General features: G+C 39.6%; 1 protein-coding gene across 1 annotated transcript; it reads left to right on the top strand.

The window, feature by feature from the left end:
* Nucleotides 1-9,066: 9,066 nt before the first annotated feature.
* Nucleotides 9,067-12,164, top strand: LOC116408674 (acrosin-like). The gene is made up of 4 exons (XM_031896349.1): nt 9,067-9,285; nt 10,550-10,818; nt 11,009-11,145; nt 11,421-12,164. The coding sequence occupies exons 1-4, from the start codon at nt 9,197-9,199 to the stop codon at nt 12,102-12,104; spliced, it is 1,179 nt and encodes a 392-aa protein (XP_031752209.1). The 5' UTR covers nt 9,067-9,196; the 3' UTR covers nt 12,105-12,164.
* The last annotated feature ends 5,944 nt before the right edge of the window (nt 12,165-18,108 follow it).

Below are 18,108 nucleotides of genomic sequence, written 5' to 3'. Positions count from 1 at the left end.
ATGGTAAACCGCCCAGAATAAAACAAATTGTGTGCCCTAGTGGTGATATGGTTTCCCTCAGTGCTCACTAGAAAAACAAATATAAAGGACAGAATCCTAAACTTAAGATGATCATACACTGAAAGATCCACTCATTTGGGAAGAGCCTCAAAGTGCTATTTTTAAACTAATTTCCATGTGTAAACTAGCCCTTAAACTGTGTGCTGTGGATATATCATTTTTTCGTAAGAGCCTTAAGGTGGGCAATATCGGATTGTTCCGCTAGTTCAAACTCTTTCATATCTTTCTCACTGCTGGGATTAAATGAATCACAAACAAAACCTGTGAAAGGTAGAAGTGAGTTAGTGCTCTGTGCGTTAGAAAGGGCTAAGGGACGACTGTATGTATGTATGTATATCTTTATTTATAAAGCGGTACTTATGTACGCAGCGCTGTACAGTAGAAAACATTAATACAAACAGGGTGTTAAGATAATAGATAAATACAAAGTATAATAATAAATACAGATAAATACAGCAGCAATAAGTTAAGAGTCGAGGACACAAGAGGAAGGAGGTCCCTGCCCCGTAGAGCTTACAATCTATATGGGAGGGGTAACTAACAGACACAAATGGGCAAATATAAGTGCTGTAGGTCACAGTGGGTTACATTACAATATAAGTGCCAGTTCCCAGATCAGGTGATGGGCGAGTGCTCGAAAAGGTAGTCTTTAACCTTAGTTTTAAAAAGACTGGGGGAGGATTCTCTCCGGAGGAAATCAGGGAGGGCATTCCAAATGTAGGGGGCAGCCAGGCAGAAGGGTTTAAGGCGGGAAACAGCAGTAGTAGTGGGGGGCGCAACCAAACGATTGCTCTGCGAGGAACGAAGGAGTCGGCCGGGAACATACGTAGACACAAGGGACGAGATGTAGTGAGGAGCAGAGGAATGGAGGGCTTTGAAGGTTAGGAGAAGAAGTTTGTAGGATATTCTTTGTTTGATAGGAAGCCACGATAAGGCCTTTAGCAGGGGAAGGGCCTGAACTCTCCTGGATGAGAGGAGGAGAATTCTGGCAGCGGTGTTTAATATAGACTGTAGGGGGGAAAGATGGGAGTTAGGGAGGCCGGTTAGCAGCAGGTTACAGTAGTCCAGTCGTGACAGGATGAGAGCATGCATGAGCAGCTTAGCTGTTGCAGTAGAAAGAAAGGGACGAATTTTGGCAATATTGCGTAAGAAAAAGTGACAGGGTTTGACAGTGGTGTTAATGTGGTTAGAAAAGGAGAGACTGGAGTCAAAGATCACCCCCAAACAACGCGCCGAATCGACGGGGTTGATGAGGGTGCCATCAATAGAGATAGAAAAGGGGGTGTAGGACCAGGCTTAGGCGGAAAGATCATTAGTTCAGTTTTTGTTAGGTTGAGTTTGAGGTGGCGTTGGTTCATCCAGTTAGAGATGGCCAGGAGGCAGTTAGAGATTTGAGTCTCAGTTTCAGCTGTTAATGAAGGGGTCGACAGATAAATTTGGATATCATCAGCATACAGATGGTATTTGAAGCCAAATGAACGGATAAGATCTCCCAAAGACAGTGTGTAGAGGGAGAACAACAACGGCCCAAGTACAGAGCCTTGAGGTACCCCCACATTAAGAGGAACTGGAGATGAGGTTTTATTAGCATAGGAGTGAATGAACGGTTAGAGAGATAAGAAGAGATCCAGGATGCAGAATTTGCATCAGGAGGGAGTGGTCAACCGTATCAAACGCAGCTGATAGATCTAGGAGGATTAGTATGGAAAAGTGACCTTTGGCTTTGGCAACCTGAAGATCGTTTGTAACTCTGCACAACGCTGTCTCAGTAGAGTGCGCAGGCCGAAAACCAGATTGCAGGGGGTCTAATAAATTATGGTCATTGAGAAAGTTAGTAATACGGGAGAAGACAATACGCTCTAAGATTTTGGAGGCAAGCGGTAGAAGCGAGACAGGACGGTAGTTAGAGAGACAGGACTGGTCCAGCGTGGCCTTTTTTAGGATGGGCTTGACACAGGCCTGTTTGAAGGAAGAGGGGAAGCTTCCAGAGGTCAGAGAAGAGTTAAAGATGTGAGTAACAGCCGGAGTAAGTTCAGGAATGCAGTGTTTGAGCAGAGAGGAAGGCATAGGGTCAAGAGAGCAAGTGGTGAGGGGAACAGACAAAAGAAGGTGGGAGACCTCGGAGACAGTTATGGGACCAAAAGAGTTAAGACATACAGCAGGGGGCTGAGGAAGGAGGAGCTGGTTTGTATTAGTAGAGGGAGCAATCTGATTGCAGATGGACTCCACTTTGTTCATGAAGAACTCAGCAAAGTCCTGGGGAGAGTGCATAAAGTGAGGTAATGGGGTCTGTGAGGGACGCAGAAGGGTATTGAAAATAGAAAACAGGCGTCGCGGGTTGGATTTATTGTGGTTTATGAGGGTGTTATAGTATTCTTGTTTAGCCTTCGACCGGGCAGAATTGAGGCAGGCCAATAGGAATTTATAATGGATAAAGTCTGCTTGCGTACGGGATTTCCTCCACATACGTTCCGCAGACCTCGTACAGGAGCGTAAGAATTTGGTGTGCACATTCAGCCACGGGCGTGGGTTTTGAACCAGGAGTACGCTTAGGCTGATGGGGTGCAAATAGGTCAATGGTGGAGGCAAGTATACTGTTGTACTTGCTAACCAGGGTATCAGGGTCCGACATCTCATCAAAGGAGGAGAGACTGGACCTGAAAGAGGAATCTACGTCGCGTGTATTTCTAATTAATACAGCGGGGGAAGGAGCAGGTTGGGAAGGAGAGTGAGAGATATAAAATGTAACCAGGTGATGGTCAGAGAAGGGGAAGGGGACACTGTTAAAATCAGACAGGTAAAAATCCTGGTTTCATGGCTGTCCTGTCAAACACTGAATAACATTATGGCCCATTCACCTCTGCAAATACTGCAACATATCTCCCAACTGTACCGTTTATTTGCAGGACAGTCCCGATTTTAACAGCTCAGCCCACAGTCCTGGATCCTTACTGAAAAGTCCCTCATTTTCCTTTGATCTCCTGCACTAAACTCTAAGGGGCAGATTTACTAATCCACAAATCCGAATCCCGAAAGGGAAAAAATCGTATTGGAAACTAAAATTTTGCAACTTTTTCGTCGCCGTCGCGATTTTTCGTATTTGTCGTGACTTTTTTGTCACCGTCACGACTTTATCGTATTTTGCGCGACTATTTCTTCGCTGCCGCAATTTTTTCGTGTTGAGCGATTGTAAACGACGGAAAAACCAATCTGATTTTTTCGCGACGGCAATGAAAAAGTCGCGGAAAATATACAAAAAGTCATGACGGCAACGAAAAAATTTGCGGAACATACGAAAAAGTCGCGACTTTTACATACAATTGTTGCTAATAAGCTAAACAGGTCTCTTGGGGGATCTGAGACTTTCAAAACTGTAATAACACATAAATCAAGACCCTAAAACCCCCAGAAATGTGGTCAAAGTTTAAATGACCTGCCAAATTTTGTAAAATGGGAGTGGCATTTAGAGGGCGTGATCACGAAAAATGGGCATGGTCAAAACATTTTGCTGCACTACACGCCATTTCTTTTTGTCCCTCTTTACATTTTTCAAATGTTGGAAGGTATGCTACAAGCTCCCTGGTGGGTACATGGTCAAAAAATGAGGAGGCCACAGGCACTAAGAGGGGGAGGCATAGAGGTAACAAAAAGAAAAACCACAGTCAAATGCGGGTGGAAGAATTAATCACTTAAATTAATGATAGAAAACTTACAGATATAGAAATACATACTAAAGGTTTATTGTTCATTATAATTTGTGTAATGAGATTTTTTTTTATTATATAGATTCAAAAGACAAATAAAACTTAAGGATCATTTTGAAGATTAAACAATTGAGAGTATTTGCCATTTGCTGGAAAAGTGTGTTTGATCCTCCAATACAACTAAAGAAGTGGAGGTGTTTATGCAGAATGTTTAACTCAACAGGAGTTTTGAAACCATTAGCCACCAATTCTACTATCATAATTAGACTTGCCATCAAAGGAGGTACAATTGTAATAAAGAATGATGCAAACTAGAAAGGGAAGTTTGAAAAACATGAAGTCACTGAATGAAATCTGATAGGATGTTGTTGGCTCCGCCCACTTTTTCTAACCTTGGACCACAGTTATATAGTAAAACCCACTGTGCAAAGTTTGGGGACCCTGGTTTTAATAGTGTCTGAATGGCAAGAACTTAAATTTCCCCAGTAGTCAACAAGTGACATCTGATTCGCGGTTGTTGGCCCCGCCCACTTTTTCTAACCCCGCCCTTTTTTCTAATTGCAGTTACCCAGTGACTAACTCTGCAAAGTTTAGGGACCCTAGGGTCACCCAGTGACAATCAGTCACATTTTAAATTTAAACCAATAAAATTCAATAGATGAAATCTGATTGGCTGTTAGTGGCCCAACCCACTTTTCCTATTTTTGAACTGCAGTCCCCTAGTGACAAACCTTGCAACATTTGGGGACTCATAAAAATTGTGGAACTGACAGCATTTTACACTTCACCATTGAAAGTAAATAGGTGAAATGTGATTGGCTGTTGGTTGCTCCACCCACTTCTAACTTTGAATGGCAAATACCCAGTGACTAACTTTGGAAAGTTTAATGGCATCAGTTTAAATATAAACCAATGAAATTTAATGGGTGGAAATGGATTGGCTGTTGGTGGCTCCACCCACTTTTTCTAACCCTGAATACGTAGTCAGCCAGTGACTGACTCTGCAAAGTTTGGGAATCCTGGCATCAAACCAATAAAATTTAATAAGTGAAATCTGATTGGCTGTTGGTGGCTCCTGCCACTTTTCAAAACTAAAACTGCAGTCCCCTATTGACCAACTGTGAAGAGTTTGGGGTCCCTGGTGTTAATTCTGTGAGAATGGCAGCAGGTTGAATCTTCCCATTGAAAGTCAATAAGTAAAATCTGATTGGCTGTTCACAGCTCAGCCCACTTTGGGGCATCCAACAATCATCATATTTCCATTCAGGCTGACCCCATGACTGTGTGATTCAAGTTTGGGGAGTGTAGCCTCAAAGCTGTAAGATTGGCAGCAGTTTCAATTTCCCCATTAAAGTCAATGGGTGAAATTTGATTGGCTCATCCAACAAATGTTGCTGTTTCATTTGGGGTGACCCTATAATTATGTTATTCAAGTTTGGGGGGTGTAGCTTCAAAGCTGTAAGTGTGGCAGCAGTTTGAATATCTTCCCTGTCAAAGTCAATGGAAAAATTGGGGTGTTCAGAGCGGCGCCACAAAAAGACTTTGGGGCGGGATCAGATTAGAAAAGCACAAGCAACCTGCTCCGCTAGGGGTGAAGAAGTGTGGGGAGTTTGGGTGCTGTACCCCTAAAACTGTAGGAGGAGTAGCGTTTAGAAAATGGGGGGCGCTAAGAAGAAGAAAAAGGAGAATAATAAGCCAAAGTGGAAGAACAGTCTGTGGGGTTTTTCAACCCAACATAATAAGCGGAAGAATAAGCTGAAGTCGGAGAATAGTATGTTGGGTTGGGTTTTAACCCAACATAATTATAGACTGGAAGTTACAATTACATTCTATTCTGTATTCAAAACAACAATACAGTTGGTGGTTAAATACAGTATGTGGGAATTGCTAAATCATTGGGGTTGCAGATGAAGCAGTTTTAGTTCAAGAATATTGTGTCTGCTTCTTTACAAACTAGTGAATATCCAAAATGAATCAATATAACCAACTTGAAAGACTCATCATTTTGGATGCACATTAGTTACTACAACCACTGCTACAACCCTTCGTGAAATATATATACATCTATTTTGTTTTCAAAATCCCAAATTCTATTCTATTCGATTCTATTAAGGATGCTGCTAATTTTATTAGGAAGATTTGAAATTTCCATTAGAGCAGGCCCGGATTTGTGGTGAGGCCACAGAGGCCTAGGGCGGCATAAATATAGGGGCAACATGCCATCCAGCCACAAGTAACATTTGCTCACATACAGAGCACTGGGAACGGGACATGCAAAAAACTTCAGCGCATCTTGTCCCCAGTGCTCCGTATGTGTGTGAAAAGGATGCGCGTGCGCTAAATTGGGGGTGGGGCAGAGAATGGGGTGGTCTTTGGTCGCCCAAACTGAAATCCAGCGCGGCATGAGAGACCGCGATTTATGATTTACACTTGAATTTACCAGTAAGTCTTTCTATACAGTAAATTCCCACCAGTTAAAGTACTGAAGCCCAATTTCAACACCAATTGAATTTATACTTACATTACTGAAGATTTGTTTGACAATTCTTTTTTAATTTTAACAAAATTATTATGGAAAGTATGTTAATGGGGTAAATTTTGTAAAAAAAAAAACACATTCATAGCGCAGTATTAGATTAATATTTGACAAAGATTTATTACAAGATATTGCTTGTTCCTATCATTTCATTGATGATTCATTTATAATTTGGACTGGAACTCTGGATTATTTTGACAATTTTGTGGCACAATTAAACTCATTAACTTTACCCATACGTTTTACGGTAAAATGTGTCCTGCAGGAGATTCAGTTTTTGGATATGGTAAATTGGTCACTACATATTGGTTTAAACCCACAGATAGGAATACGTATGTATGGAGAACTAGTTTCCAAGCCCCACTTGCTTTTAAGGGTACCTTATTCACAAATGTTGTGGCTTATCTGTAACAATTCGGAGACATTTGGAAGTGATTTAGTTAATTGAGATATTTAATGAACAGCCATGGACACCCCATGGATGAATTAGAGCAAATTCGATCTCATTTTATATGGTTTCATAATGTAAAGTGTGTTTTTTGCAACAAAATTTTAGGCCAGTGATGCAGCTGCTTTTGTTTGTTTCTTAATTGTTTGTTCTCACCATGTCTGTGTGGGTTTCCACCAAGTACTCTGCTTTGTTCCCACACCCAAAACACACAGTTTTCAACTGGTGCCTAATAAAAACTGACCCTACTGTGTGTGAATGTGACAGAGACCATAAACTGTAAGCTCCCCTGTGGGGGAGAGATTGATGTGAAGGAGGTAAAATCTCTGTAAAGCACTGTGAAAATGTGTCAGTGCTATAGAAATACCTGAAAATAAATAAAAGCATAAGAATATGAGACATCCAGCCATGTCAGTAAGTAAGGCCATGGACGGTGTAGCACCTAAATGCACAGACAAACACAGAATTTGCAATATCGGGTTTGTTAATGATCTAGTATATTCCTCATGAGATATGTAAACACTGGTGCCTAAAGAATTCTATTGTTCTTTGCTTTATTTTAGAAGTAGCATTTGTTACTTCTGTACTGATAATGGAGGTGCCACAATTCCAGTTTGGTGTTTCCATAGTAACAACTGTCATGTGATGTCATCAGTTCAAATTACATCCTGTTGTTCAGTGAATGCTTAGTGACCAGTTCTGTGCTGCATTGTGATGTCATCACTTTGCATGACACTGCAGTGTAGTGTAGTTCAGCAGTCAGTTTGGAGATGACAAGGGCAGTGATGGAGCTGCTCTTGTTTTTCCTAAACTTTCTACTACTTTTTCAAGAATTTCAGACATCCAGACATTTCAGTAAGTATTTATGGGAGGAATAGGCCATGGCAATGTAGAACCTGTATTATTAGATAAAAATATAACAGAATCTGCTGTATAAAATGTATCTAAAAACAATACTACCTGGAGAATAGTCATGAATAAGAAAATCTTTAAAAAGGGTAGTCCATAGACAGTATAGCATAGTGTTTTAGATGTATAGTAGAACTTTAGTTTTATGGCCCTGAGTTTTGTTTTCCTAGAATTTATACCATTTTAATGCAAAATAATGTGTGAACACTAAGGGGCACATTTATTTACTCACGAACGGGCCGAATGCGTCCGATTGCGTTTTTTTCGTAATGATCGGTATTTGGCGATTTTTCGGAAAATTATTGCGATTTTTTCGTTGCCATTCCGAATGTTGCGCAAAATCTGGCGATTTTTTCGTAGCGTTAAAACTTGCGCGAAAAGTTGAGCCTTTTTTGTAGCCATTCCGAAAGTTGAGCAAAATGTTGCGATTTTTTCGTAGCGTTCGGATTCATTCAAGCTTCAGTATGGTGACTTTTCTTGGGCCAGGTTGGAGCTGCAGAGTGCCATTGAGCCCTATGGGAGACTTTCCTTGGGCCGGGTTGGAGCTGCAGAGTGCCATTGAGCCCTATGGGAGACTTTCCTTGGGCCGGGTTGGAGCTGCAGAGTGCCATTGAGCCCTATGGGAGACTTTCCTTGGGCCGGGTTGGAGCTGCAGAGTGCCATTGAGCCCTATGGGAGACTTTCCTTGGGCCAGGTTGGAGCTGCAGAGTGCCATTGAGTCCTATGGGAGACTTTCCTTGGGCCAGGTTGGAGCTGCAGAGTGCCATTGAGCCCTATGGGAGACTTTCCTTGGGCCGGGTTGGAGCTGCAGAGTGCCATTGAGCCCTATGGGAGACTTTCCTTGGGCCGGGTTGGAGCTGCAGAGTGCCATTGAGCCCTATGGGAGACTTTCCTTGGGCCAGGTTGGAGCTGCAGAGTGCCATTGAGCCCTATGGGAGACTTTCCTTGGGCCAGGTTGGAGCTGCAGAGTGCCATTGAGTCCTATGGGAGGCTTCCAAAATCATGCTAAGTCTGAAAGTTTCACCCGCCGCTTACGAGCGCTCAATACGAAAAAGTCGCGACAAGATACGAGCGAATCGTAATGGCTACGAAAAACTCGCGTTTTTTGCGCAAATCGTATTGGTAACAAAAAAGTTGCGACAATTTCCGAAAAGTCGTAAAGGCGCCGAAAAAATCGCAAAAAATACGAAAAAGTTGCAAAATGTAAGTTTTCCAATCGGAATTTTTCCAATTCGGATACGAATTCGTGTCTTAGTAAATCAGCCCCTAAAAATACATAAACTACTTTAGCAAAAGCTATCCTAATCTCTTATGCAATCCAAATCCACTTTGTATTTGGTATGGATAATTCTTTGAATCCGAATTTTAATGTAGTTCTGACCATGGCATGATATACATTTATCTCATTTCTTTTTCCTTCCATCAGATTGTGGAAATCGACCTTTATATAATACTTTATCACCTGAGTCCCAAAATCAAAAGGAATTAAATGCAGAGAAGGGAGAGTGGCCCTGGGTAGCCAGCATCCAGCGATTGGACATGAATACCTATGAACACATCTGCACCGGGACCGTCCTGAACAACCAGTGGATTTTTACAGCTGCCCACTGCTTCAGGCATCTCAATGGGTAAGAACCTATTCATATGTTATATTTCAGTAGATAATGAAAGATAATTGAATATTTAAGTAGATAATGAAACAAGGAAAAAGCACAAGGTTTTAGAGACCATCTTTTTTCTTATGTAGCCCACTTTATTAAACGGTTGTGGCACTACCTGCTGAATTACTTTGTTTTGGCGCTTCCAGGAGTCCTGAGCCCCGCTTACTATGGGGGAAGCAGGGATTTCTCTGTTAAATGGCGTGCCTCCACCCAGGGCTCTGTTATGGGAGAACTAAAACTCCCTCCCTGGGACTTGATACTTTGGTGTAGTGCTGCCTGAGACCTCACACAACCCCCAAAGGGAATCCCATCCCTGGGGTATTCACTTACTGGTATGTAGGTGCTCCTTGAGGCAGACACGATGAACACACAGTTGTGATGAAACAGATGGTTGTTTATTAGGCAGGACCTCTCCAGGAGTGGCAATACAAACACAGTGCAGGGGACACTCTCCTTCCTTAAACCTTTAGAGTACCTACCCCTGTTGGGTATCTTATCGGTACTCCCGCCAGGATGATCCCTTTTAGATGTCCTCCCCGGTACTACACGCCAAGAGACCCTCTCTAAGGGCTCTCCCCGGTACTCACGCCAAGACGGACCACCTCCAGGACTCATCCCCGGTACTCACGACTAAGTACCCTCAGAGTAGTACCCCTTCTAGCGGCAGCCTAACCACCTACCTAGACTCTTGGGTCCCTACACTCCAGCTGATGTAATGCTGGGGGATTCTAATCCCTCTACCACTCCTGGAGGGGCTATTTCTGCCCATTCTACCTGTGCCCTAACTACATCTCACTCCTAGAGTGATCTGACACATGGAAACTACTAACCTACCTATGGGGAGAATACCACTGCTCTCAGAGGCTCTCCCTAAACTCTGGCCTGCAGCACATGGCTGCATTCCCCTTATATGGGCCTATGCACCACCCTGTGGCCATAACCCGAACTGCGGGGATACTCCCCATTAACTATAAATGTACCAGGCTATACCCAATGTACCTGTACCATTACTCTCCCTGGGACCTATCCTAGGGGTATACATCCAGAGGGGCCTATTTTAGCAAACCCCTACACTTAAATGGAATAGTACTGTGCAGAACTGTGAACAAGCAGTTTATTTCTGCTTGGTGAATATTGGGTATCAATATCAAAAACTAGTAATGATCTTAGATTGTACAGCAACTGTCTATAATATGGCATTTTTGTGATATTCTTTTACTTTCTATTCCAGAGAGAATGATATAAAGTCATTGCAAGTTGTGCTTGGGGCACACCTGCTGTCGGAAAAAGAAAAACATATTCAAGTTCTTAATGTTAAGCAGATAATTCAGCATGAACTATATGATCCTAAAGTGCAGTATTATGATATTGCATTGATTCAACTGAATAAACCTGTTCAACTGAATGACTACGTTCAACCAGCTTGTTTACCAATGTCGTCTGCCACACTTGAGCCCCTGACAGAGTGCTATTTGGCAGGATGGGGGGTTCGTGATGAAGGTATCCCTCTGGCTTTTAATTATAGTCACTTTGTAACTATTTAACCATAGCTATCTTCATATTTGTTCTAGCTACCCCTCTATGTCATATGTTAAGGACTACCTTTCAATAGATTTGTCAATAGGCAGTATATTTGGACACATAGATTGTGCTGATCATTGTGTAACCTATCCTGTCTGTTTATATCTAGGCGATGAACCAGTGGCTATCATGCAAGAAGTAAAAGTTGAAAGGATTAACAGCAAACGCTGTAACAAAACCTATTTAGGAGCTATACAAGAATATCACCTGTGTGCAAGCCAAAAGGCAAATATGAAAAGCTGCCAGGTACTACTTAAGTTGCATATATTGGGCTAGATTCAAAGCAATTAAAAAAATGTTATTTTATGGTTTATCACTTATGTATCTGATAGCTCTGTAAAATCAAAGAAACATGCCATGCCCTCTCCTCCCAACATTCTATGATCCCTATCCTCAGTAATATACTTTTAACTGAGTAGCTGAAGTACATACCCCCTATATCTTGTAAGCATAATGTTGCACAATTAAATTCTGAACCTTCTGATACTGATATAATGTTTTTGTTTTCCTTGCTTACTCAGGGGGACAGTGCTGCACCCCTCATGTGCAAAAGAAAAACATCCACGATCTTCTCTGTGATCGGAATAGCAAGTTGGGGATCAGGCTGTAGCCAAATTAATTCCCCTGGGATTTACACCTCAACTAAGGACTTTGTAAAGTGGATGGTTGAAAAAGTCACTAGTGAGGAAATAAAAAGCAAAACTAAGGTTAAGGAATCTGTTCTGAAAATGATCGTTCCCTTTGAAAAACCTCCTAACCCAAGTGCAAAGGAGGAAAAGAATGTGGAATCTTCAGTTCAGAAATCTCAGAAAATTCCTTTTAGCAAAACAATGAATCTGCTAATGCAAATGACTACCAGTGCAAGTAAGCATTTGCAACAGTTGCCAGCTATAACCAGCACTCCAGAGAGCAAACCAATTTACCAAACGCAACCTCCTGAAATTCCTGTAACTCGTATTCAGGAAAACAGATCTCTAAAGAAGCGTAAAAAACAACTTATAATGCAAAAGCACCAAGAAGCCTTATCTATTGCACCAAAACTTATAGAAACAGAGCAAAACCTTGAAGACCAGTCCCAGGATGCTCAGTCTGAGCAAACAAATACTGTGCTACAACAACTTATTAGTGCTGCACTTAAGCTAAAAGCAGGGATATTGGGACTGTTCCAAAAAACTGCAGTTTTAGCTGAGCCTGGCACTAGATGAGATATTACCATATGAAGACAGTACCAGTGGTGTAACAATAGAGGAAGCAGACCAACAGCTTTGAGGGAAATGGGTGGGTGGGAAGGGGTTCCAATAGGAACCCAGGTGGGCACTTTTATTATCATTTGTGCCCCCCTCAAGCACAGGCCTGCGCTCAGTTACATCTCTGACTTTAGCCATAGGGCGAACTGACAACCTTGCCTCCGGCAGGACTTTACCAGATATTTTGGTTACAATAATATATTAATCTTATTTATTTTTATATATATTATGTATAAAATATTTTACAAATTCATATATATTATATTTTTATATTATATATTAAAATCATTTTTGTGAAAAATAAATTAATATTTTTTTAAATTGTGTTGAGTTACATACTTTTTTAAACAGGTAATGGGTCACAACTTTTTTTTATTCACCACAAACCATTTTTTTAGTCTGTATTAGTTTCTTTTCTATGGTGATCCAGCCATTCATTCATAATGGATGAAAGCAGAGTATCCTTTACCTGTATGTATAAATTGTGTAGTCACACCCTCATTGCACCCCTGTCTAATAATTTAAAATTTAGTTGTGAGTGCAACATTCTCTTTGTTGCTATAATTTATACCCACAATTCAATGCTTTTCTCCCACAATTACAACATTGCATGTAACATTGAGTCCACCATAAGATGTGTGCATGTAAACACCCATAATAACCTATAACATTGTGGAAAGAATACCGTAAATACTATTTACAAACTTGATGTGGCATTCACTGATGATGTCAAATGAAACCAGAAGCCCAAAATGGCAGTAGAATAAACATTTGTTACTACAAGCTCAAATCAGGAATCTCCATAACACTAAACACATATTGGCATGCTCTGGAGACATGGATCCTACCAAATCACTTAAATGTTAGATAAAGAATACACTGCGCTGGTAATATTTAAACATTAAAGAAGCATTAAAAAATAGTAGAAGCCATTTATAGTTAGAAATAAAAGTTAAATAAAAGTCCAATAGTCCAAAGAAAAGTGCGCTATGAAAATACTATAGGTATGGGACCCATTATGCAGAATGCTTGGGACGTGGGGTTTTCCAGATAAGGGGTCTTTCTGTAATTCAGATCTCCTACCTTAAGTGAGCTAAAAAAAATTATTTAAAGAGTAATTAAACCCAATATGATTGCTTTGGCTCCAATAAGCATTAATTATATCTTAGTTGGGATCAAGTACAAGGTACTGTTTTATTGTTACAGAGAAAAAGGAAAACATTTTTAAAAATGTAAATTATTATTATTAAAATGGAGTCTATGGGAGATGGTCTTTCCGTAATTCGAAACTTTCTGGATAATGGGTTTCCGGATAAGGGGTCCAATACCTGTACTAAAATGTTTCCTTCAGTTATCCTGTAACAAAACAAAAAACAAAAAAACTTGCTAATAATATAATTTGGGAACACGACTACATAATAGGTACTTGTAGCGTCCCCTCTTTAACCCTTTTACTGCCAGCCATTTTGAACAAAGCGTAACATGTATTGCCAGACAATTTTTGAACATTTTGCACTGTTTCACTTTAGGGGCCTTTCCTCGCGGGGTGGAATTTGTGTAATTCCAATTCTGTAAAAAGATATAGGTTTGTAAATGTCTAAAAAATGCAAAAAAAATAATATTTTCCATAATATAAACACATACACCAGAAACAAACATTATTTTATGCATGAAAATACAACTGATTTGGAAAGTCCCATGTCTCCTGAACGTGCCAATACCAAATATATATAGTTTTATGGAGATTTCTCACTTGTATAGGTCAAAAACTCCCAGCAGTACACTACCAAATTTCCAAAGCACTGCTTCAGAAAGCTGAATACTTTAGATTTCAAGGCCAAAAATTCCACTAACAGAAGGTTTATCCCAGAAAATTATACATTTTTAGAAAGAACAGATTCTGGGGAATCCAGAATAGGTAGAGCTGTCTGTCTACTCAAAACTATCAAGTCGGAATGCTTTCCTAAAGTTATTGGTTTTTATCAAAATTTGTGAAATTTTTAAAAAATCACTTGAAAGCTTCCAGTTTATAGTATCTTATTTCCTACAGGTCATAAAGTAACCAGATTAAACACCCTAAATATGAACGCCAGGGGTCCACTGAACAGTTTGATGCCCAATATGCATAGGTTTACCTAAGTATATGGCATGTAGGGGCCCCAAAGTAAACATACCCTCATATAATCTATCATTTCTGTCATTTCAGCTTCTGCAAAATCAACACATTTACATCATTATATGTGGGATAATGCTAGTAAAATGTACATTCACTCCAGAAAGTCATATATTTGTGAAAGTACACATTCCCCTGAATCTAAAATGGGTACCCATGTCTTTCTACTCCAAAGTACCAAGTCGCAAAGCTTTGCTAAAGTTGTCAATTTTGATAACATTCCCAAAAATCCTCTCAAAGCTTCCAGTTTCCAGCATCTTATCTCCCACGTATCATTAGGTACCAAGATAAAACACCCTAAATATGAACGCCAGGGGTCCACTGAACAGTTTGATGCCCAATATGTATAGGTTTACCTAAGTATGTGGCATGTAGGGGCCCCAATGAGAACATACCCCCATATATACTGTCATTTCAGCTTCTGCAAAATCAACACATTTACATCATTATATGTGGGATAACGCTATTAAAAAGTACATTCAACCCAGAAAGTCATATATTTTTGGAAAGTACACGTCCCCCCGAATCTAAAATGGGTACCCATGTCTTTCTACTCCAAAGTACCAAGTCGTAAAGCTTTCCTCAAGTTGGCAATTTTGATGACATTTCCAAAAATCCCCCCAAAGCTTCCACTTTGCAGCATCTTATCTCCCACATAGCATTAGGTACCAAGATAAAACACCCTAAATATGAATCCCAGAGGTCTACTGAACAGTTTGATGCCCATTGTACACAGGTTTATCAAAACACATGGCACTTAGAGACCCCCAAATAAACCTTGTGCACACTAATTTTATGGCTTACCTTTACCTAATTCATAAACACATGGCAGTTTTATGAGGGTAGAAGATTCAGAAATGTAGCATGACCCCTAAAAACCATATATTTTTGAAAAGTACACATTCTGAAAAATCCAACATGGGTAAAGAAGACTTTCTACACCAAAGTACCAGTATGGAAAGCTTTCCTAAAGTTAATGAAAAATACTGAAATACTGAAAAAGGCCTACAATTGTTGCAATTTGCAATATTTATCTTACAACATTTCTTATGTATAATGACACATCACCCTAAATATGAATGCCAGGGGTCTACTGAACAGTTTGATGCCCAATATGCATAGATATAACAAAGTCTGTGGTGTGTACTGAACCCAAAATGAAAATAGCGCATATGGATTTCTCACCTGCCAACTCAGCTTTTGCACACATAGCCCCTTGTCAGCGTATTATGTGCCATAACACCCCCAAACTATACAGAGACCCCCAGAAAACCATATATTTTTGGAAAGTACACATTCTGATGAATTTAAAATAGGTAAAGTAATTTTTCTACACCAAAGTTACACCTGGCAAAGCTATGCTAAAACAGATCAGGAACACTAATACAGGCATAAAAATGCAATAAAACCTCAAAAATTGTGCAAATCAATGAAACAACATGTCATGCATAATTAGTGGTCAAAATATCTGATCCAATAGTCACGCTGTCAAAATAAACAGTTTTTAGGGAAAAAAACAAAAAGAAAAAAGTAGTAAAATGAGAAAACAAAATTTAAAAAAAGTTTTTGTGAGTTTGTGTATACATGTGCACATGTAAAAGGTGTTTGACAGTGTGCAAGTGTGTATATGAGTGTATATAAGTGTATATAAGTGTGCAAATTGAAAAAAAAAACCTGTGCTAAATTGTGTGCTGTATGTGTGTGTAAATGTATCTTAGTGTGTGTAAGTGTGTGTAAAAGTGTGTATACACGCACCTACCTGTCCTGAAGCACCTGGTCCTCCTGGCTGCAGTCCTCGGCAGGAAGTAGGTGGGAGGCGGCGCTGGGGGGAAGCAGGAAGCAGTACAAGCAGCAGACGCAATGCGATTGCATCTGCTGCTTGTAGTTCGGTCCTGCGACAATCGCATTCGCAGGACCGCCCCCCCAACCCCCTAGGCCTATTGCTTATGTACCAATAACGAAGGTACTACGTTGTTGGCCCTTAACTGCTTTTTTTGGCAGGGAAAGGGTTAAACACCATTATAGACCACAGTTTAGGGCTTTGTGTGGTAAAACATTTTTTTGATCAAGACCACTTCCTGAGGAATAGTCAAAAAGTGTTCATATTAAAAGGTTTTGTTTTCATATTAAAGAACAACTATGTAGTGTAGAAACCCTACATAGACAATGGTATATTTACAGTATTTGAAAGTGTACAAGCGAATGTCTCAATTATTTTTTAATTACATTAAATACTCATGATTTTAATAGTCTACTTATCAGTAACTACAGTACTTAAACAACGAATGTTCTGGATCTGGTAATATTCCATTAAAATAGGAAATATAGAAACAAGCCTGTACTGTAAACCAACAGACTGTAATGGATTTATTCTGAATACCAGCTGCCATCATAATAAATGGACCAATAATATCCCTTTCAGACAATTCAGTCTTAAGAAAATGAATGCCAGACACTAATGAATAATTTAAAGAAAAGAGCTATGCCAATGAACTGATTAATAAATGTAAAAATAAGACTGATAACTTAGGTAGGCATAGATTGTTAGGGAATAAACACAAACAAGATACAATGGGAACTGATGTTATCCCATTTATTATCACATTTAACAGTTCAAATATGAAGGTAGAAATTCTTAAAAAAACACTGACATGTCATTATGAAAGACAATGAAAAAAACCACAATAAACAGCTGTTGGCTCCAAGTAGCCTTCCAACAGAATCCAGGAGCTGCAGCAAAAACATTTTCTACAACAATTAAAAGGCTTTTACAAATGGCAGAAATATAAGGCTTGTGTAACATATAAAACTCAGGAAAGAATTAGTCGAATTATGAAGTAAATCTTACTAAGGAAAAATTCACTTTTAAAGACACCATAACATGTTATTTGTTACAACTCCTTGCAACCTACAATAAATAGGGAGAACCAGCCGCTGTTTAGAAACTAGATTAAGAGAACATATTGCTAATATTAGGAAAGGGCGAGCTACTTATAGGGGCCCATTTAGGGATTCATAGACGATACCAACAGCCAAAATCGTACCCTGGTATTATTATTAACATGTACTTATAAAGTGTCAACATATTCCACACATATATAGTACTATACACTGGACATACAGAATTACATAACAAAGCAACTAATACCAAGAGGTGTAAAAGAATAATACGGTATATGGACTTTTTAGCATATTATAGTTTTGTTCTATTTTTATTCAGTTTTGAGGAGATATAATGTGGGTTCTAAAATATTTCCATATTTAATTGTTGGCATTATATGAACATTGACCTTGTGTATGATGAGGAATGGGATAGCAGGGAGGACTAGTAAATCCATCAGAGGAGTTGCAGAGTCCACAATCGCTAGTAGAAATGGAAGAGAAGGATTGGCAAATAACCGCACTTCATTCATTCAACCCTATAGTTCTTGGTGTGTGAAGGATGAGGCCGGGACAAACGGTGCTTTACAATTAGCCTTTTTTTAATTATCCAAGCCTTACATTAGAACATAACATTTGACTTGTTACAGGACAACTGAAGGGAAGACTTTAGCAGGATTTTTATAGGATTTTTCTTTGGACTGTTATCTTACGATATCAGTTGTATTTTCTCTGTACATAATAAAAAAACATTCTGATATATTTTTCTGTGTTATAAAAAAACATATTTTACCAGCCCCCTCTCTGCCTTTGAGTTGCATCAGTTCATCATAGCGTGAAATCATCATTTTGATCAAATCTGTCCAGGAACATTTAGTATTTAGTATTTTATTTATCATTTAGTTTTTT

Source organism: Xenopus tropicalis, chromosome 2, assembly GCF_000004195.4.
Source record: "Xenopus tropicalis strain Nigerian chromosome 2, UCB_Xtro_10.0, whole genome shotgun sequence".
NCBI classification, from domain to species: domain Eukaryota; kingdom Metazoa; phylum Chordata; class Amphibia; order Anura; family Pipidae; genus Xenopus; species Xenopus tropicalis.
Note: the sequence above shows the minus strand (reverse complement) of the source record. Positions and strands in the feature narration are given on the sequence as shown.